Source organism: Odocoileus virginianus, chromosome 7, assembly GCF_023699985.2.
Source record: "Odocoileus virginianus isolate 20LAN1187 ecotype Illinois chromosome 7, Ovbor_1.2, whole genome shotgun sequence".
NCBI lineage: Eukaryota > Metazoa > Chordata > Mammalia > Artiodactyla > Cervidae > Odocoileus > Odocoileus virginianus.
Genome location: NC_069680.1, coordinates 60,524,825 through 60,547,183, shown reverse-complemented (window position 1 = coordinate 60,547,183; position 22,359 = coordinate 60,524,825). Strand labels below are relative to the sequence as shown.

General features: G+C 51.9%; 1 protein-coding gene across 2 annotated transcripts in view; it reads right to left on the bottom strand.

Moving 5' to 3' along the window:
• ADAMTS14 (ADAM metallopeptidase with thrombospondin type 1 motif 14) overlaps nucleotides 1-20,725 on the bottom strand; it is a 94,034-nt gene extending 73,309 nt beyond the window's left edge. For both annotated transcript variants that reach the window (XM_070470771.1, XM_070470772.1), the window contains exons 1-2: nucleotides 20,376-20,725; nucleotides 18,148-18,590 (exon numbers count right to left, since the gene is read on the bottom strand). In XM_070470771.1, coding sequence (XP_070326872.1) covers nucleotides 18,148-18,590; nucleotides 20,376-20,457 — 525 coding nt within the window. In that variant the 5' untranslated portion in view covers nucleotides 20,458-20,725. The remainder of the gene's footprint in view (nucleotides 1-18,147; nucleotides 18,591-20,375) is intronic.
• Between the last annotated feature and the right edge of the window lie 1,634 nt (nucleotides 20,726-22,359).

Below are 22,359 nucleotides of genomic sequence, written 5' to 3'. Positions count from 1 at the left end.
TTCTCAGGCTTGAACTTGTTCTGGAAATTCCATCACGAGGCTTTTACTGCCAGCTCTGCTGTCTTAGGTTCTAGGCTTCCAGCAAATTTAACCTGAAACTATACCACTGGAGGAGACAAAAGATAACCCAGTGAGTGAAGGCTGGGGTGACATACACAACTAGGAGTGGCATGAGAATCAGAAGTGGCTTCCACCAGCTTCTCCCCCAATATAGCCACCTGCTTCTATCCCCAGCCACTGCCAGCCAGGCTCCCCCCAAGACCATATGACCTGCCACAACCTCAGAAACTTTGACTATGGGTATCTCCTTCTCTCCGTCGATAACTCCAACATGCTGGCTCCAGCTACCATTAAACTTCATTAAGACTTCCAACACATGACCCCACCATTCCACCACTGTCAATCTCCCCTCCAAGTCCTTACTTCCCTTCTTATAACCTTGGACTTCTCCATCATGATACATAATAGTTTTGCAAACACTCATAACTCACTCCCACCCTTCCCTCCATCCTGCTCTCCCAGAGAAGCCTCTGTCCTTGTTCAAGCCAAGACTCCACCCACTCCATGTCTGCACACTGACAGAGGAAATGCACATGGTGCCCATGTGTCTCACTTGAAATCAGTGGCCAGAGCTCTCAGGTGAACATGATGCTGACTGGGGAATCCGCAACACTGCCCAGTTACACTGGTGTTCTCAGTTTCCCTTGGGCTTGGATGTCTAACACCGTCCCCACCCCCACCCTCTCCTGTTTTCAAGGAGAAAACAGGCACCATCAAGCATGCTCTCCCATCGCAGCATGAACTCCCATAGCCATGCCCTCCCTCTCCTCCCGCCATACACTGAACTTAGGACCATCCCCATCTCACCTCAAGACTTGACGCCTGCAATTAGCATCCCTCTTTACAGCATCACCAGGTCCTCCCTCTCTCCTGGATCATTTTGCTGACACATGAATGCACTTGATCTCTGTGAAATTCCCTCCCAGCTCTGCCCAGCTATTGCCAGGGTTTCTTTTTCCCTCCACAGCACAGCTGTGCACACTTCTCACTGCCTCCACTTCTGTGCCTTGTACCTCTTCTCTATCCACCCCACAGGGGCTTCTAGAACCACTACTTCCAGGAAACTGCCCTCGTCACAGTCACCTGAGACCTCTCGTGTTCAGAGCCAGACGTCATTTCTTTGTCCTGGTCTCTCTCAGCTCCTCCAGCTACACACATGCTTCCTGGGGACTTCCCCTGATCCCACGGCTTTACATACCCTGTATTTGCAGTACCTCCCAAGTTACATCCTCAGCCCTGACCCCTCCCGGAATTTCACGGAGGAATGGCCAACAGCCTCCTTGATAGAGACCCTGGGCTTCTGCTGGGCACCTCAACCTTTAAACGCAGACCTATTCCTCCCCTTGCCTTCCCCCATCTCAGCAAATGACACTCTTTTCCCTAGCTGCTCAAGTCAAAAATCGAGGGGATGGGTGGACCCAGGGACTAGGTTTTTGCAAGTCTTCCAACTTCCCTCCTGGTTTTGTTAAGTCAGTTGGATGAAAGACGCATCCAGCATAGCCTGCAGGGACCAGTCCCTCTGAGGAGTCATCCTGGGCTATTGTCTCTGATTCACGACAAGTGTTGGGGGGGCAGCCCTACCCACAAACCCCTATACCCTGAAGCCATCCTTTCCTCCCTCAATAGGTCCTCACGTTTTCATGAGGCATCTACTGCATGCTGGGCTTGATGGTGGGGGTACAAAAACATAAGAAATCCACCTCAGCTCTCCTTACGAGTGACATATCTAACATATATAAAGAACACTTACTGCTCAATAATAAAAAGACAGCCCAATTTAAAAATGGGGATGGAGGGACTTTCCTGGTGATCCAGTGGCTAAGATGCCATGCTCCCAATGCAGGGGGCCCAGGTTCAATCCCATAAGCCACAACTGAGATCCTGCTTGCTGCAAATAAGACCCGGCACAGTCAAATAAATAAATTAATAAATAAGTAAATTTTAAAAACAAAAAATAAAGCAAAAAAAAAAAAAAAAAGAAAAATGGTGAAAGAATCTGAGCATTTCTCTAAGGAAGATATACAAACAGCCATTAAGCACATGAAAAGATGCTCAGCATTAGTCATTATGGAAATGCACATCATAACCACCGTGAGATACTACACACCCTCAAGGATGGCTAGAATCAAAAAGTCAGAAGCCAACAAGTGTTGACAGGGATGTGGAGAAATTGTAACCTCCATACATTGTTGCTGAGAGTGTAAAATGATGCAGCCGCTTTGGAAAACAGTCTGGCAGTTCACAAAATATTAAACAGAGTTTCCACATGAGCCAGCAATTCTACTCAGTATAAACTCAAGAGAAATGAAAACATAAGTCTACAAAACCTTTACACAAACATCCAGGGCAGCCAAGACATGGAAACAACCCAAATACCCATCAGCAGATGAATGGATAAGCAAAATGTGGTGTATCCGTACAATGGAATGTTATTCAGCCATAAAAAAGAAAGAAACGCTGAAAAATTCTACAACATGGATGAATCTTGAAAACATTATGCTAAGTGAAAGAAGTCAGTCACAAAAAGTCACATATTATACAATTCCATTCATGTAAAAGTCTAACACAGGGAAACCTAGAGAGACAGAAAATAGATTAGTCGCTGCCAGGGGCTGAGGTAACGAATTTGGGGTGGCGGGTGCTGATAAAAGACACAGAGCTTCTTTTTGAGATAGTGAAAATGTTCTAAAATTGAACATGGTAATAATTACATGGGCTTCCCAGGTGGTGCAGTGGTAAAGAATCTGTTTGCCAATACAGGCAATTCAGGAGACGCAGGTTCCGTCCCTGGGTCAGAAAGATCCCCTGGAGGAGGAAATGGCAACCCACCCCAGTATTTTTGCCTGGAAAATCCCATGGAGAGAGAGCCTGGTGGGCTACAGTCCATGGGGTCGCAAAGAGTCAGACAAGACTGAGCACACATACACGATAATTACACGGCTCTGTGCATTTAATAAAAAATCCACTGAACTGTACACATTAAATGGGTGATTTGCATGCTAGGTAGATTGTATCTCAATAAAGCCATTAATAAGGCTGGTATACACAGAGAGATACGAGACAGGCAGAGAAATGACATGCAGACATGGAAACAAGGGACACGCAGCCCCCGGGGCACAGAAAGGGACAACACACGGAGACACAACACACATGCCCTCAGCCGACTCATGCAGGAGGCACGCGGGCTGCCTGCTACCACGGAAGCGTGACTCAGCACAGCCAGGATGAAAGCCTGCGGACGCTGAGGTTCCACATAATTCAATCCTGATGTGAAGCCCCAAGCCACAGGAGCTCTGCTGGACGCTGGGCTGCCAAGGCCTGAGCCCAGGCCAAGGCGAGTCTGAAAGCTGGTTCACGCCGAGCTGCAGCCCTGGGGACAGGCCGGAGGAAGGCACCCTCGGAGGATGGAGCCGGGAGCCGCCAGGCTTGGCCCCAAAGGGCAACACACACCCCACATGGGCGGCATCAGAGCTCCCAGAACCGCCGGAGGCTCGGAAGAGACGCAGGAAGCAGACAGCCTCCACCAGCTGGAGGCAGTTATCTGGAGGAACGCTTGCAGGCTGGGCCCACTCGCAGGGTCACGACCTCTGCAGGCCCCATCCCATGGGAGATGCCGGGGGAAAGGCTAGGGAAGCTGTGGCGGGCCCAGTCCATTAGCAGCAAAGATCCTCCTCAAGGAGAAGCAATGTGGTGGGTATGCTGGGTCAACGCAGAGACCCTAGAGCCGGATCCCTGGGGCCTGCCATGGCTCAAACCATGGAGTCCTGGACAAGTTACTAAACATCCCTGTGCTTCAGGACTATAAGGGTACTGATCTTATGAGTTGCTTGGAGAAACACACATGGAGAATCTAGAACAGTCCGAGCCAGCAGCAAGTCTGTGTAAGTGTTAAGAGTTTGCTGCCATGATTAGCACGACTATGATTCAAAGTGGGCCTGGGAGTACCAGTGGCTCATGAAGGGAGCAACATTCTGGAACTACGGATGGTTCGCCCCTAAGTCCTGGCTCCATTGCAACCTGGCTTTGACCTGCTCAGATCCCCTGTGTGTACACAGGAAGAAATCCCTGAGAAAAAATACCAATGGGTAAGCATCCTTAAGGAAAAAGTCCTTACTAAGGAGAGGCTGGTTCAGAGGAATTGTAAATGTGAGAAAGAACATGGGCAGACAAATAGAGCCACAGATGCAGAGAAAAAACTTATGGTCACCAAGGTGGGGAGCAGAGGGTGGGATGGACTGGGAGATTGGGAACATACACAACTATGTATAAAATAGATAATTAACGAGGACTGACTGCACAGCACAGGAGACTCAATGCTCTGTGGTGATCTACGTGGGAAGGAAATCTAAGAAAGAGTGGATATATGGATAGTATAACGGATTCACTCTGCTATACGACAGAAACTCTTGTTTCTGTTACAGCAGAAACAAGACACTGTAAAGCAACTATACTCCCAACAAAAAATTTTTAAAAGGAACACAGGCAGAAAAAAGGTTAGTGGAAATGCACCACCTAAGTGTGAAGTTGTAGGCAATTTCCTTCTCTATAAATGTTTAGATGTCTTCTAACTTTTCTGATTCCCCTATCTAAACAGGAAAGCTAATTCTGCACAGAATGCTTGCCTGCTACAATGAGCAAGTAAAAATTACATAACAATGATTTTAAAACAAAGTTTAAAAGGAAATAAACCCAATGTCACCCCTATCTTCTATCACCCAACCTCCTTGTAAAGGATTTAGCAGCTACACTTGGCAGTGAAACACCTGTGGCCGCGATCCAGCCAGCACCCTTCCCAGCTGGGTTGCTGTTGTTCTGTCACTAAGTCATGTCTGACTCTCTGCAACCCCATGGACTGCAGCACACCAGGCTTCCCTGTCCTTACTATCTCCCGGAGTTTGCTCCAACTCAAGCTGCTGGGTGATGCTTTCCAAGCCTCAGTTTCCACTCCTGAAACTGAAGGGAATGACATAATGAGAGGAAAACGTCCCCTCCTGAGGCCCAACCTAATGGCAGGTAAGGCAGCCTTTCCCTTCCCTTCCTTCTTCAGCCTGGCTCTCCTGATACCCCAGCTTTTCCATCAAACACAAAGCAGACTTTGCCAGAACGCTACTGCAACGGGTCTTACCCCTTGATGCCCATTAGTATCACCTGTGGAATCTGCAGAACACCTGATGCCCAGGCCACAGCCCAGACAAATGAATTACATCTGTGGTGGGGTTGGGGGAGCAAGCATCAGTAGGGTCTCAAAGCTGCACAGGTGATTCTAATGTGCAGCCAGGGCTCGGAACCCCTGGCCTCAATTCTGGAAGTTTCCAAATGGTGTAATGGTACGAAATGGATGTTTAAGTGATCATCCATGTTTCACAAAGAGAGCAGTAGCAGCAGGCAGTGTTCGACCAGAATTATTTTGCCATTATACAGGAAATGGGCAAGAAAGAGAGGGGACACAGGACAATAAGTCCACGCCCTGACTGAACGGGATTTGCGGAAGGGGAGTCGGGACAGGCTGGGTGACTGCACACCTATTACCCCGCGAGCATCGCCCTGGGCTGAGCATGGCCAAGGATCACCTGGACCAAATGTGATTTACGCCTTAGGTGCTGTCTCAGAACCTCACCACCCTCTCCCCTCAAGGTGCCACTCCACTGTGAGTGAAGAGTGAGTTGCTAAAACTGCCCTGAGCTGAGAGTGTCTGGGAAGCAGGGAGGGAACCTGTGACCTACTGGTGTGGCCAGTGGCCAGCCAATGATGTCACAACCCCCCAGCTAGGAGCCCATGGTGCAGAGATTGAGGACGATTAATAACAATATCTTTTCTATGAGGCTGCTGCTGCTGAAAGCAGTGAGTGATTCTATCCTCTGGCCCCATGGAGAACAGAGTTGCTTAGATCTTCTTGCAACTTTTTCCAGCTTGGCAAATGTGCTTAAAAGGGAGGGTGTTCGCTTTTTATGATGCCCCTCCTCCCAGCAGCAGGGGTCCTGGCCCAGCGACAGGGCAGGGCCTCACCTGCAGGTGTTCAGAGAGTCCCCTTGTGCGGCAAACTCCCACCTTGGAGCCCAGCCAGAGTCCAGGGCAGGCCTTGCCAGGCTGGCAGTCGCCCCCAGTTTCCATTCCCCATGCCCAGGAGCCACGTGGCTCTGAGGCTTACCCTTCTATCACCACCATGGATGGCCCACCAAGCTTGGGCTGGGAGCTCTGCCTGGCCCCCTGGTTGGCCCAAAGTCCTGGCAGCAGTGGGGGCTTCGTGACGAGAAGACAGGAACCAGCCCTCAAATGCCAGGAGGCAGTGTGGCTGCCAAGCCCTGAGCTGGGGAATGGTTCCCCGCATCAAGGCCTGAACCCTACAGCTCAGAAGCAAGCCAGAGGATGGCGGGGTGGTGCCAGGAAAAGGTGCGGCTGCAGCTGAGGGCTGGGCCCCAGAAGGTCACTTGTCCCAGCCAGGGCTCCCCTCTGATCCACCCTGACATCAGCCTACTCCAGAGGGCCCTACAGAAGGCACATGAGCACAGGATAATGGAAAGATGAGTGGACCTAGATGCCTGAACTCCTGACAGGCTCCTGACAACATTTAGGCATCACTGCCTTCCTCTACCGGAGAAGGCAATGGCAACCCACTCCAGTACTCTTGCCTGGAAAATCCCATGGATGGAGGAGCCTGGTAGGCTGCAGTCCATGGGGCTGCTAAGAGTCCGATACAACTGAGCGAAGTCACTTTCACTTTTCACTTTCATGCATTGGAGAAGGAAATGGCAGCCCACTCCAGTGTTCTTGCCTGGAGAATCCCAGGGAAGGGGGCATCTGGTGGGCTGCCGTCTATGGGGTCACACAGAGTCAGACACGACTGAAGCAACTTAGCAGCAGCAGCAGCCTTCCTCTACAGAGGGGACAAGTGGACAAAGCCACATTAGCTAGAAAGCACCATCAAATGAGGCCCATTGTTATCTTTAACCCTGCCCAGGGCCCGGCACCATTAGCATGTTTTCCAAATCTTTTAGAACTCTGACACTTCCCCAGAGCTTGTTTGTGTTAACCCCTATTACTAGCAGTTCAAATGCCCACGTCCCAGTCACTCAGGCCACTCAACAGGTTCCCCACTCACTCTACATGTTCACTTACATCTCTGCAGTTTACTTCTCCTAAACCTCTGTCTGTACTACTACTCATTCATTCCTCAGATGACTGCTGAGCAGACCCCATTCCAGATGTGCAGGGGACACAGCCAAAAACCCCTCCTCACCTGGGGCCGACCTTCACCAGAGGTGAGACAGGTGGTCCATAAAAACATGGCACACCAGTGGAGAAACAGGAAGCAGAGGAGAGAACTGGAGGTTGACATTTTAAATAAGGGAGTCAGGGAAGATGTCACTAAGACGGGACCCCAGAGGACAAGCAAGGGGTGAGATGAGGGGTGGGTGCATGCAGCATCTGGGGAGGGAGGAGAGTGGAGGGGGCCGTGAAGGGATGGCAGGGGTGTCACAGGCAGCCTGGAAGAAGGGAGGCCGCCCAGGGCCTGCTTGGCTTCTCCAGGAAGAGTATAATGGGGAGGACTTGGCTCCCACAAGACTGCTCTGGCTGCTGATGGTAAAGAGATGGCCAGGGGCATGGATGGAAGTGAAGTGGGGAGGGCCATTAGGAAGGGCACTGCCATCACCCTTGGACCACCCCACCACTTGTTATTCTTGTCAAGCCATGTTTGTTTCCCTTTGGGGATTATTAATGACAAAAATCCCAGCCCCCCCCACCCCCCGCTGAAGCCAGACAGGGCTGTTTTATACCCGGAGCCATGCTTGTCCATGCTGGTCTCATGCCCTGCAGACAGCTCTGAGGATCGCTTCCAGCCCAGCTCAAATGTACCCATCACTGCCCCCTCCAGTGGTTCCTGGCAGATGCTCTATCCCTCCCAGATAAGTCTGTCTGTCCCTCTTCTAGATGTGAGCTTCTCCACAGGGGGGACAAATAATGATCCACAACACAGGACCAACTTCGGAACAAAATCACCTTCAGCAGACATCCTCGAATCCAAGTTTCCAAAATGAACCCTCTTGGGCCCTTAATGAGAGACCTCTCTCACAAAATGCGGCTGTGGCTCAGGGCACAGCCTCGGGACTGTGAATTATGAGGTGATGAAACATCAAGGGCTCAATGAGGCTTCTCTGGACTGGAGGAGCTAATTCAGAGTGTGGGTTCCTGCCAACCTCAAGGGACGGAAATGAACCTCTGCTGCGGGGCAGGGCAGCCTGGGGGTACAAGTGTCTTCTGGACTGATCAAAGGTACAAATATTTGGCTGGCTTAAAAGCAAAAACTGACAAAGGGCTTTAAGTAACCCGTTGGGAATAAGGTTTGCATTCAGAATGACCATGCCCTGGCAAACACTCCTACCTTCAGACGTTTCTCTAAAAGGGCCTGTTCTACTGACATCTCTGCCACGTTATGGAAAGCAGAAGAAAAGGAGACCGCAGGGTTTTCATGTTCCATGACAAGCAGTGTGTGCAGAACAGCACCCCACTGCCCTCCAAAATTATGAAAACAGATAAAAAGTGGCAATGGCCACTTGGAGCTGACAAGCACCAGGAGGGTTCATTTGAGCTTCAAATCCTGCTAACAGAGAGGCTGGCATTTTTTTTCTCTTAAGGGGCTTCCCAGTCTTCAGGACAATGACTTGAAGAAGCTGAGCCACTCACATTTACAGTGGGAGCCTTACAAACACCCCCAATCAGAACCCAGGCACAAGGACTCCCAGGACGCCCCCCATGGGGCAATTGATGGACCAGTCCCTTAAGCATCTGTGTTCTGAAGTCACTGTCATGGCCACCGAGTCCTGGCCTTACAGGGTTTATGACCTTGAGGAGCAATTCCTGTTTACTAACTCAGGAGAGGCTATGTGGGATCGTGGCGGGGTGGGTGGGGAGCACTTGACTGGGACTCAAGGGCCTGAACCCCAGTGGCCCTGATGGTAACCACTGTGTGACCCTGGGGGAGTCTCCATTCCCTGAGCCTCAGTTTCCTTGTCTGGAAAGTGAGGAGGGGACCAAGAGGCCCCCAGAGTCTCTTCCAGTTATAGCTGCCCACACTCAGGCCAAAGTTAGGGTGAACGCTGGCAATGAAGCTGAGCTGGAGGTGTTCATAACATGAGGGTTATTTATGCTAATAGGGAGCTCCTTGGAGCTGCCAGAGATGAGGCAGTCTACAAATATTACTGTTGTTCTTCCTTTTGTTGTTCTTGTTGTTTCTAAGGCTTTAGAGGCAGGGGAAGGCCTGCATGCTGAAGATAGAAGGCCAGGCCTGGCAGATGGTTTGGGAACTTTCCACTGCAGGGTCCAGGGAATGCGGAAATTCCCCGAGTCCTCACCAAAAGCCCACCCCTGGGCCTGGACCACACTGAGGCTGGAAGGCAGATGGAAAGCAAGCGCAGCCCCCACCACACTCACCAGCCCACAGAGCAGCCCAGAAGCCACCCTCCCTCCAGCCAACCTGAAGATGCCAGGGAAGAAAAATAAAACCAGCCCCCAGACCAACCCTCCCTGGAATGGGAGGCCAGCTCTGCTAGGAAGGAGTGGCAGTGAGCTGATGTCTGGCTTCTACTCCATATCCTACGTACATTATCAACCCAGGGCAGACAGCAAGGCACAGCCATGGGGAGACTAGAAAGGTGAGACTACAAGATCAGATGCCTTGAGGAGTAGAAAACCACCCAGGACCCAGACCCTGGGCCACTCAGACGGAGGGCCCACTGGCCTTCTGGGAAGCAAGAGCACTAGAATGAGCATCCAGGGGTCTGGGAAAAAACCCATCGTGGAACCTACCACAGTTTTTGTATTTATCCCAAGAGATCCACAATAATAGTGGCAAATGCTACCATTTACTGTTCTGGGCACTGTGGCACCACTTTTAAGTGCCTAATTTCTAATCAACAAAATTACAAGGTAGGGACAGCCACTTTACAGATACAGAAACTGAGGCTCAGAGAGATCAAGCCACCTGCCTAGGGTCTGTATGGGAGAATGACTGCAAAGATGGCTACACAATTTCTCCTGTCCCTGAACCCAGGCGGGGATAAGAAGATGCCAACATGAGCTTTATGCTGCTTCTGAAAGCAAGACGTCCGTGCTCCCTCTCCCCATCCGTCAGCTCACACGGCATCCACTGAAGGTCTACCCTGTGGCAGGTGCTGGGGTCGTAGAGACACACAGGTCACTAGGCTCAGACCCTGGCCTTCAGGAGACTGATGGGAATGTTCCAGGGGAAGAATGCAAACTGGGGCAAGCAGCAAGCTGCAGCCTGAGGAAAAATGAACAGGCCTGGGTGAGGCTGGATGCAACAGGCTCCGCCCTCCCAGCTGAAGGCCCAGAGACCCCTCTAGGAGTGTCACACAGAAAACTGGGGTGCTTTTGACTTCCTCTCCTCTTCTTTCCCACACCCAATCCCTCAGACTGGCAGACTCAACCAATAAATCCACATCATTCAATAGCAAGGGCTGAAGCCTATCAGGTACTAGGCTAAAAGAGCTCTTTGCACACATGACAACTCTTATAGAGTGACTAATATTATCCTCAGTTTACAGATGAGGAAATGGAGGCATAGAGAGGCTCAGCAATTGCCAAAGGCCACAAAGCAGGAAAGAGGTTAAGGCTGGGATTTCAACCAAGGCAGTCTGGTTGCAGGGGTCATGCTCTCATCCCCTGCATGTACAGCACACTGGCCCAAAAAAAAAAACCTACCATATTGCTATACTGGGCCCAAACCCGGTCTTAAAATATAGAATACTTTGCTTAAAAATCTCTATTTCTGATTTCCCCTTAAAATACTCAAATGTGATACCAGACTGGCACTCCCTTCAAACAGGAGTTTGCTGCAGCCCCACCTCTCCCCTAGCACTTGGCCCTCTTCTCTTTATTGTGTTACGCCCTGCTCCTGAAGCGTGACCTCCCTTGTATCATGAGCCCAGCCCTGTGCTCAGCATGCAGAGAAATCAGACAGTTCCTGACTTCTGGGAACCGGGTGGTCAAGATGGCAGATGCATCAAGCAGAGGGAAGGGGAAGGCAGTGGGAGGTGTGAACAGAATGAGCAAAGGCAGGGTCTGCAGAGTAAGGTGACAACACACCAACCCGGCCAGGAAGGGTTGGGGGTCTGCAGAGCAGGCACCACCACCAAGGCTGGAGAGGCACATGGAGCAAGGGGACAGTCTCTGCATCAGTGTGAGGCCGGATATCCTCTGCCCCTCCCATGGCTGCTGGCACAGACGTGTAGAGATAGGCAGCCCACAGGTCAAGATGTATGGGGACAGGCATGTTGGACATTGGATGAGGGCATCTCTGAAACTCCAAGCCTCATACTCCACATCCCAGGACAGGCACAGACAGCAAGGCAGGGCCAGGGGCTTCCCAAGGAGCTGTCAGGAAAGCTCACTTAACCCGTAACCAGCAAGGAGCAAACCCAGGGCAAGGATGGATATTGGCACAGACACTGATGAGCCCCAGGCAAATCTGCTACAATGGCATTGTGCTGGGATGCAGCTGGAAAGATTAGCATCTTCCCAAAAATACAAATGTGACTCCTGCTTATAAACCTCCCATGGCTCCCTATGGGCACAGGGGCAAGGCTAAGCCCCACAGTGAGGCACGGCATCTCTAAACTACATTTTCATCACTCCCCTCTTCCATGGAGAGCTGTGAAGACTTGTCATTTCCTGAATCCTATGAAGACACAGGATTTCCCTCCCTATGAATGCCTACAATTCCTACCTCTTGGCTTTAAAAGCTCTTATCGATGCTTTGTGACCCCATGGACACCAGGCTCCTCCGTCTATGGGATTTTCTAGGCAAGAGTACTGGAGTGGGTTGCCATTTCCTTCTCCAGGGAATCTTCCTGACCCAGGGATCGAACCCAGGTCTCCCGCATTGTAGACAGATGCTTCACCGTCTGAGCCACCAGGGAAGGCCTTTATGCTTTTATACTCAGCCCAAAAGTACTCTCCACTGTGAAGCCTTCCCTGAGTTGAGTTAGTCACTCAGTCGTGCCCGACTCTTTGCGACTACGGACTGCAGCTTATGAGGCTCCTCTGTCCATGGGATTTCCCTGGCAAGAACACTGGAGTGGTTTGCCATTTCCTTCTCCAAGGGATCTTCCCGACCCAGGGATCAAACCCAGGTCTCAGCTCAGTTGATAAAGACGCCTTCCCTGAGTACCTCTCTTTACTACTCACCCGCAGGCCACCTACCAAGTACCTTATGCAGAACTTGTTTCATGCTGTCCACTGTGCACATTTGTCTTCTCTTTAAATGGTGGGTTCTGGAGTACACGGAGAGTGGTGTGAGTTCCAACCCTGCATCAGCAGAGCCTGGTCAAGAACCTGGCTGGGGGAAGGGGCCCACGGATTGTTAAGAGAATGCTCCACTTGGCACCTCTCAGGCAGATGCCTGCCCTGGAAAGTATCTGTCCAGATACTTTCAGATCCGACTAAAAGTCGGATCTATTCAGATACGACTGGTATTACAGACCAGTCATTATATACTCCCATGCACTGAACAAGCACCATTTGACTCATTCTGCAGAGCAAGTTGCCATAGCAGAGGGTAGGCAGGGCTTGGCCAACCTGGGAACCAGAGGTAGCCTAGGGCTCACATCAGAGAGCACTGATAATCTACATACCATTGCAGTACAAGGGACTTATTTCTCTCCATTAATGATAACTGTAATTATTGTAGTAATTACTATAAAAACAATAAATGTTACGATTAATAATACCCATATTTTAAGGCTGCACATATATCAGACTCTTCGCTTTTTTAGTTATCTTATTTAATCCTCTGAACACCTATAGATGACTATTCTCCTTGCCTCCTTGCAGATGAGGAATCCCAAGGACAGAGAGATTTAGACATTTATTTAAGGTCATGCAGCTAATCTGCACTAGAGTAGAACCGCACAATTTCTGCCACCCTAAAAGACTAAAAATCATTTTTTCCTCCTAATGACTAAAAATGTCTGTTACAGGGCTTTCTATAGGCCAAGTACTATTGGTAACAGCTTTATTGAACCATAATTCATGTACCGTACAATTCACACATTTAAAGTACAGAATGTGATAGTTTTTAGTATCTGCATAAAGTTGTGCAACCATGACCACAATCAAGTTTAGGACATCTCATCACCTGATTAAGAAATTCTGGACCATTTAAACTGTCAATCCCCAATACACACTCCCTCCACCAGGCACTGTGATTGCACTTTAAAGACAAAAGGACTGAGGCTCAGAATGCTGCTGGGACTCGCACATTAGGCAGGAGCAGGAAGTAGAGCCGGCACTGGCCTCCCCTGCCCTGCCTGCCAGGGGTCTGTCTCCTCTGTAACCCGTTAAAAATGCACGTTCTACAGACGGTGGAAAACAGAACCAGATGGTGACAAATCTCACACGTGCGGCTGCTTCCACGCCAGGCCCATGACTCACAGGGACACTGAGGGCAAAGGCAGGACATGAGGCAGTCCAGCCCCCATCACCCCAGTGCAGAGGTGGCAAGGCTCAACCCCAGGAGGCAGAGACAGGAGTGGGGTAAGCGGCCTTCAGGAGGCTGGCTGCCTGGGTTCCAGATGGTTCACAGGGGCCCCACTCTGCTGACCCCATTCTTGCAACCCACAATCCCTCCAGGACTCACAAAGTGGCCTCCACCCCAAGCTTTCACGTGCTTCCCAGGACTTCAGAGGCACAGGTGCTAGCAGAGGGCCCTCCCTGCCCACAGACCCTGAGGTTTAGGGTCACAGAAGCATTGAGGGGACTGCCGCTTTGATTGCTCAGGCTCCCCAAGGGAGGCCCTCCAGAGTGGTCCAGCAGGTTGCTGCCACTGCCTGGGCCCACCCCCAGTCTGGGACCCCAGGGTCTGACAGCTGCCCCCCACGCAGAGGAGACCCTCTACAGGAACAACTGGGCCTCCCCACATCCCTTATTCCCCTCCCCTACACATCCTCAAGGCTGCCCTGGATCAGCAGTTCTCTCTTGCTGACCAAGGGCCTGACACTTTCTTTTGTGTTTATAATGTCTAAACAGTCTAGAGCCAATGCCACCTCCTCTAGGAGTCTTCCTTGATGACCTAATGAAAACAAATGGGTCTTCCCCCTGCTGCCTCACGAAAGACTGCAATCTGTCTGCTTTTATGTCTGAGTCCCATTACCCTCCAGATTCATCCAGGGCAGGGATCCTAGCTTCCTCATTCTTGGGTTCCTCCTCTAACCCCCTTCTGATTCCGACACGCCGGGTCTGTCAGCAGAGCCAGAAGGAAGTAAGACAAAGAGCCTGCTCCTCAGTTTCAGGTATGAATTTAACCGCAGTGCACAGAACCCACCTATGCCTGCCCTGGTGCCCATGGTGAGTGACTCTGGGATGGCAGAAGAAGTGGAAGAGGTCACGGTCACTGCCTCCCACTGCAGATTCCAGCTGGAAATGAGGATCAAGTCACCCATTTAGACAGCTGCCGGACAGAACAGCTCAAGTCCAAACGGCTGCAAGTCTGTCCACACAAAGGAGGATTTGTTCAGAACATTTACAACTGGGAGGTCTGCCCAGCCATGAGGGCCAAGCTCAGGACTAATGTCCTTCATCTCTGCACCTGCTGCCCTGCCCAGACCTGGTAAAAACAGGTCCCATGCCCCGCCAGGAAGGGGCAGTCAACTACAGACTTACAGCAGCCTTGCTTCAAGCTTCTCCAGCAAGGCCTGCCTGTGTCACAAAGTACCAATGCCAGAGGTGGAAGGGCTCTGAGCTTATCCAGTCCAGGCTCCAGGATACACCCAGGAGGCAAGGGAGGCCCAGAGGGCAGTAGCTTGCCTGGGATCACACAGTCATGTCTCCCAACAGGTGGCCCAGACTCTTAGATGACAGATGGCCACATCACTGCCCTGGGCCCCTCTCCCATCGTGTGCTTCCTTCAAGGTCAGAGCAAGGCCCACCTGCCCAGTGTGTCTTCTAGGATCCCGTTCCTGGCCCCACCAGCATGCTGCTCCCTCACTGGCAAGCTCTTTCCTCTGCCCAGAATGCCCTCCTCACCCACTGGCCCTAACAAACTTCTAGTCATCCTTCAAGGCCCAGTTCAAATATCATCTTTGCTAAGACAACAATAATAGTCACTCCTACTTGCCAAGTATCCATCCCCACTATGTTATGGAAAACCAAAAAGTTAATGTTGATGCTATTTGTGGGGTACCCCAAGTCCCCTAAGGGCAGGGACCTAACTCTGCAAGGCAGGGCAACAACACTATATGCATACACAACTCGTACAACTGAAAGTTTTACAAACTATGAAACCCTGTGTCAATAGAAGCTATCTGTATTATCTCCATGTCTCCTCCCCATGACTCAGTTTCCCCGCCTATGTAATGGATAAGCTTAATGAATGCACACAACAATATGTGTGTTGCGCCTGGGCTATGGCTGTGGCTTGTGACTGTCACTGTTCTTCTTTGTGTCACCTGCACTTTCTTCAGTCTCCCTGTGGACCCTGCCTGTGGCCAGCTGTCATTACATATTCTTCTGGAATGAATGACTGTATTTAGTATTTAAGATATAGAGGAAGATGGGGTTAAAATCCAGAGGGCGCATAAAGATTCAGAGTTAAATCTGATCATCAGAAGGGCTGCACTGTGGCCTCTGAACCCCAAGGTGGCTCAGCTGGGTGAGGGCGAATAGCATCTGATCTCATGGGACACAGGGCAGTTTTCCTCACAGGGCAGTGAGGAAATTCCCACCTGGGCAGTGGGCCTCTGTGCTGGACTGTGATCCCTGTCAGGGAACCGGGCGGGGAGATTCCCAAGAGCTGGACTTAGGGACTGGTCTCTGGGGACAGCTGAGGGCTATCAGGGACAAGCAGGGGCCCAGCCCATGACGTCCACTCCTTCCTCCCACCATAGGCGAGGGGACCAGGCAAGCCACTCCCAGAGCCTCAGTTCTACTGTGGAACAGGCTTCCAGAAGCCTACCTGTGGATGGCCTCTGGCACCGGACCCAACTTCTGCAAATGTCACGCAGAATTGATTTCCATCTGCCAGCAAGCAGCGAGGGAAGCCCCTCTTTGGACAAATGAAAAGAATAGGTCCAGAGAAGGGGAGTGGCCTGCCCAGGTCACACAGCCAATTGAGAACGTTTACTCAGAGGCCATCACAAGTCATCAATGTCAGCATCCATGACCACTTGTCAACAGCGGCTGAGCTGGTTCAACAACAAGGTTTCCAGAGTGCAAAGAGGGTGAGTAGCTATCTATTACTGGCAATGATCACCACTCATGCCTTTGTTTAGATGCCCACAGACATTAATCGAGGTGGTCAAGGAGACCATCTCTGTCACTGGACAGCTTAAAACCCATGTGACTGATGACTTCAAGTAACCTTGTCATTCAGCCCAAGCCACCGACGTGCACTGGTGCTTTCTGTCTGTAAAGACACTGCATCTCTGGGTGACTTCCCAAGTCACTCTGGCTTTTCAACCAAAACCGGTGGCCACAGCACAGTGCTAGCCAAGGCCAACTGAGGGCTCCTGCTGAGGAGAGTCCCTGGACTGCTGAGCCAGGGTGGGCTGGCAGCCAAGCCTCACTCTGGCAGAAGGACAAGGTCTCAGCCTCCTCCAGCTGGCCTTCCTGTCTGGGTCCCTCCAAGTCTGCTCCACAGAACCCTCACATTCCAGGTGATTCTGGTATACACTCCACTCTAAGAAACAACCACTGCCTAGACCATGCCTTTCAGTGGGGGCTCTGGTGTCTCCAATGGGCAAAAATTGATTCTTTGGGAAGCAAAAAAATTCACTCATTTCATACATAAAGCATAGATACACAGAGAGTTTAAAGACATATTCAATACAGTTATGCTATTAGGGTTTCATTGGGGAGCAATTAGAGGTAACGTATCTAAAAGGCTCCTCCGGAGGATGATAATGAATAAAAAGATTGAGAAACACTGATCTAGACAAAGGAGCCATGACATTGAGCAGGAAGACACTTCTTAAGAATGGGAAAATGGTAAGAAGTGCTCCCAGCCCTGCCAGTGAGGAAAGAACCGCCGTTACAATTGCACCATCTGATTCATCCCTCTCTTATAGCCGAAAGGCAAAGGGGCGAGCAGGTCCTTTCCTGGACACATCAGCCTGTGCCTGGTAAAGCAGAGACCATGGAAACAGCACCCATGCAGGCCTGGGGCTGCCAAGGAGGCTCATGAGGGCCTGCCTCACATCAGACAGAGCAGCGAGGGAAATGGGATCCAGCAGGAGTTGAGTGTGAGGAGGACAGAAGCCACCTGTGGTTTTCTGGTTTGCAACATGGAACCAACTACAGGAGGTTCCCTTGCCTGGGAGGACGGAGCCCTAAGAGAGGGAACTCAGAGCAGAGAGCCACGAAGAGCAGGCTGGCTTCGGGGCCAGAGACAGTGGGGCACAAGGAAGGACACAGTAGTAAAGATAGTAACAGCAGCTGATACCGACAGCCTTGACCATGTGCCAAGCAGGTGCCAACCACTGGCCATGCTGCCTGGTGAGGTCGGTCATATTGTCATCACCAGCACTTCAGGTCCCGGAGGGCAGGGGCCATGTCTGTCTTAGGCAGTGCCATATCCACGAGGCTGGACACAGGAGCACGCACAGTAAATATGTGCAGATTAAACACTGCTCCACGTGCAAGGGAAAGGGCCACCAGAGGTCAAGTAATATATCCAAAGCATGGTGGCTCATGAGTGGCGCAGCCAGGACCCAACCCCAACAAAACCCACCTGCCTCACATCTGCATGCGTCTGTACTCAGATCCCTGACAGGTGAGCTGTGGTCCCGGTGTGTCAGTAGATGGTGGGGGATCAACAGGATAAGGTACAATCCTATCTTGGCCACTTTAAAGCCGACAGAGTGTGAACCTGGTGGCCAGTGGGATATGTGGGGTTCTCTCTGGAAAGCAGCGCAGCCCCCGACTTGGCCCAGACTTCAGGCCGTGCCCACAGGAATCCCAAACACATGGGAGCCAAGGAGAAAACCACATTGGTCTGGCTCATGGGCGGAAGGGGGGACGGCGGGAAGTGAGGGAGAGGATGAGGGAGTGGAGCTTGATGAGAGGCTTGTCCCTTACCAATCCATCGCAGTTGCTGATGGCGACAGCTGCCCCTGGCATGCCCGTGACACCCCCGGTGTAGACACACTCTCTCTGCAAGGGCTGCCGGAACAGCTCCTGAAAATCCTCCTGCCACTCCACTGTGGCTCCAGGCACAACCAGCCGCCGGTTGGGCCGCAGGTGTAAGTGCAGTTCCTCCCCGAACACAGTGACATTGAAGTAGAGGGAGGAGCGTCCCATCCTGCCAGGCTGCAGGGTCACTCCCTCAGGGCGCAGTGGGCTTCGAGCCACCCGCAGGTGACTGGAGTGCGACGGTGGCGAGGGCCGCCTGTCCCCCTTTATACTCCCTGCGGAGGCTGCCGCTGGTCCGGACACCACATGGGAGAGGAAGCGTCCCTGAGAATCTGTGCTGCAGGGCACTGTCACACCATAGTCACTGAGTTTTCTTGAGAAGCGCAGCTCTGTTGGAAATAAAGAAAGAGTTACCGGATGGCTTGGGGGTAAAGAATCAGCCTGCAATGCAGAAGACACAGGAGATGCAGGTTCAGTCCCTCGGTCAGGAAGATCCCCTGGAGAAGGGAATGGCTACCTACTCCAGTATTCTTGCCTGAAAAATCCCATGGACAGAGAAGCCTGGCATGCACAGCCCATAGGATTGCACAGCGGGAAACCCCATGGGGACAGGAAAGGATCTGCAACCTTGACTGTCACTTTGGAGGGACCCCTTTAGCCCAAATTCATCCACTTTTCACCCAGTGCTTCCTCAGCTCTTGGATCTCTGCACTCAGATGATCAGTGTTCAGGTTCATAAATTGCTAGACCCAAATTGCTTGCAATAATCCCCAGGTCTTTGTTACGCTTAGCAGAGGAAAATAAATGATGCCAAACAGAATCCTGTCACTCTAGCAACAAACCTTCCAACTTTGGGCACTACAAAGGAAATTCCCCGAAAGCCCCTGGGCAAAGAGAGGGGTGGCCAGATGTGCCCAAACTCCCCAGGGAACTGAAGTCACCAGCCCAGCCTGGGGTAGGGCCCTCCTCGATGAGCTCCTAGAACACAGCTGGCAAAACAAACACACCTAGAAACTCAGGGCATCCTGGGCACGCATCAGGGAGAAAAGAGGAGCTGGAGAGGGAAGGGAAAGAATACAGGTTGTATGTTTTTCCAAGTTTAGAAAGGAAACTTTTTTAAGCAGCACAATGGCTGCTGAAATTTCTACATGGCCCAGCCCCAAGCTGGGTAAATATAGATCTTCAAAAATAAAAGGAGACGCACGGGTGACCTGCCCACTCGGACTGAATTAAGTGTGAGGTCATGGCCCCATGCTCCAGGCTACGTGCCAGCGGCCCGTTCTTACACAGCTCTCGCTAAGCCCAGCCAGGCCGGGCAGGAATGACAGCTCCCTGGCTTCCAGGCCGAGTGATTCATGGATAGGAGCTTGGGAGGAATTTTCATTTCCACACGGCTCTATCTCTTGCCTCCCAGCCCCCTTCACGGCACTGATAAAAACCTAGAAAATGATGTGTCCTGAAAATCCCTCATGCCCAAGGCAGTTATGAGGGGTGGGGGACAAGGAACTCTCCTCTGGTTCTATCCAGCCCAGCAGAAGACCCTCAAGACTTCAGCCAGAGGGATCCTGTTTCCTACATGAACAGAGCTCAGACGAGCAGGCACTCTGTGGGGGAAAGACCAGAGCCCCCTCCCCATGCTCAGAGACACCAGAAGGGCACCCCATACTGCACGGGTGATGGTGGAGCGTGTCTGGTATCTGTGACAGGGTGTCTGCAAGACACAGCGTGACAATACCGGGGGAGAGAGATATGTGTGTGTTTGTGCAGGAGTGTGAGTGTCTGGTGTTCACTGGGGTGCGGGGCAACCACTTGACACACATCTACACGCACTTATCTGTACACACATGCATACAAGCTAGAGACAGAGAAGGCAGGGAAAGAGGAGAGGAGAGTGAGAAAGAAACGCTGAGACAAAGAGACAGATACACAGCCCCTCAGAAAAGGCTTCTATCCCCCAATCCTCTCCTGGGGTCTCTTCGGAGTCTCGCACCAGAAAAGGAGAGAAATCCCCGACAGCTTCGGCGGCACTGGGGGAAGAAAAGAGAGCACAGCCAGAGTGTGCGCACAGCCTCCCACCCACTTCAACGCTGCGGGGCACCTCGGGCACCCTCGGGCCACCCCGACCCTCGTGCATACCGAACCGGTGCGCCCCCGCGCACCCCACCCGCACGCACCTGGAGTCCCGCTGCCCGCGGCGGCGCAGAGCGCACAGTGCAAGAGCAACAGGCAGGACAGCCGTGCGCAGAGAGGAGCCATGTGGCTGTGGGCCGGGCGGGCGCCGAGCTCCAAGCTCTGGGCTGCAAGCGAGGCTGGGGCGCGATAGGGGCTCCGGCCGGCCTCCGCCTCCTCCGCCGCCGCCGACTGCCGCCTCGCAGCCTCCTGCCGCCCGATCCCGGCCCCCTGCGCGGCGCCGCCGCCTGGACCGCTGGCTCCGGGAGCCCGAGGCTGCCGGCGGGAGAGCGGAGCAACCAACGCGCCAGCGTCCCAGTGCCAACTGCCGGCGGGTCGGTCCGCCAGCGCCTCAACGCTCCGGGACGCTCCGGGAGCCAGGCGAGGGGACTACGGGGCGGGCCGGGGGTGGGCACACTGGCGGGGCGGGGCCGGGCGCGGGTCGGAGCAGGGGGCGCAGAGCGCCCGTGGGCGGGGCACAGGGCGCGGATCGGAAGTGCCACGCGGAGCCAGAGCTGGGGCTCCGGGCGCCCGGGGCGAGCGTCCCCTCAGCCTCCTTGGCTCCCCCGGGGTGACAGCCCTTACTTTCCTAGGCTCCTCCGCTCCGCTTGACTTGACGGCCCCCCTTACTTGTTTCCAGAGCCACTGGGCCGATGGGATGTCCACTGCCTTTGGATGGGAGATAGTGAACACCCCACCCCACCCCCTGCCCCGAGAGGGTCTCCTTTCTCTCTTAATGGTCTCGATGCCCCCAGTATTCTTCCACCCTTTGAATCTATACATTTTGGAGTCTAGTCACCTGCCCCCAAGTGCAGTGACTGATCTGTGTCCTAGTCCAGAGCGGGGCTGAGCAAGGTGGGCAGAGAGCCCTGCCTTTACAGTCAAACAGCCCTGATTGAAATCCTAGCTTTGCACCTCAGCTTCCTCATCTGTGAAATGGGTGTTAATTATAGCACATAGTTAGGTTTCAGTAAATTATAACCATCCTCTGCTTCCAAACTTAGCACCCATGTACCCGCCAAACAGCCTTCGGTGGTAAAAAATGAGTCTAAGAGATAAGAATGGGTGCTGGTTTTGCAATGTTGCTGAGACCCGTTCAGTAGTCAGGCAAAAAGCCCAAATCCTGCTTGCTTTCCTGCTTTACTCTATAAATGTGCTGCTAACAATTTGTAAATGCACTGTGAATCCAGAGATGGGAATTGGAGACAGCAGTTTTGGTTTTTTGTATTGTTTTTAAGAATTGCCAAATAAAAGAATCTTTCTGTAAAGTGTATAAAGACCCCGAATCTTTCTGCTTCTGAGTTCAGATATTTTGTCATGGGCTTTCTTAAAGGGAAGCCAACATATGGATGGAAATTCTCTGACCTGACTTCTCTTAGGAATTTCTGGGTCCCCTGAAAGAGAACATGGGTTCCTGCTGTTTTCTCCCCACATGAGGTTTCCTAGTCTATACCCTCCCTGGGCTCTGAATATGTTCCCGATTTGTGGGCAGAGAGCTAGAAAACTCATCCTCACAGCTCCAGGACCTGACTTAGGGCCTCCTCAGAGGAAGCACTCGTGGAATGAATGAAATGACATCAGGATTTTGGAGGGCCAGTACATTTATGAAGCAGGTTCAGAGAGCTGAAATGACATGTCTCAGGTCACACAGCTCATTTGCAGCTAAGCTGGCATTAGAACCCAGAATCTAGTGCTGAGTGGGAGAGAGAGACAAGGGTAGGGGTCAGAGACTGTTCTGGGCTAGACTCTGCCCAACACAAAGTGACCAAGGGCAAGTCATTTTTCTCTGTATTGCACTACCTCATCTGTGAAAGGTGAGGTCAAAGGGTGAAGATACTGGGAGCCACAAACATAAACTCTGAAGTCCTGTGGAAATGCAATGTGTGTTCAATTCCACGCAAGATCAGAGCATCCAGTTATTTGAAATGTTATTACCAAACTGGTCTATATTAAGTCTGGGAAAAATAGAGTTCTCTTTCTCCTTTTCTG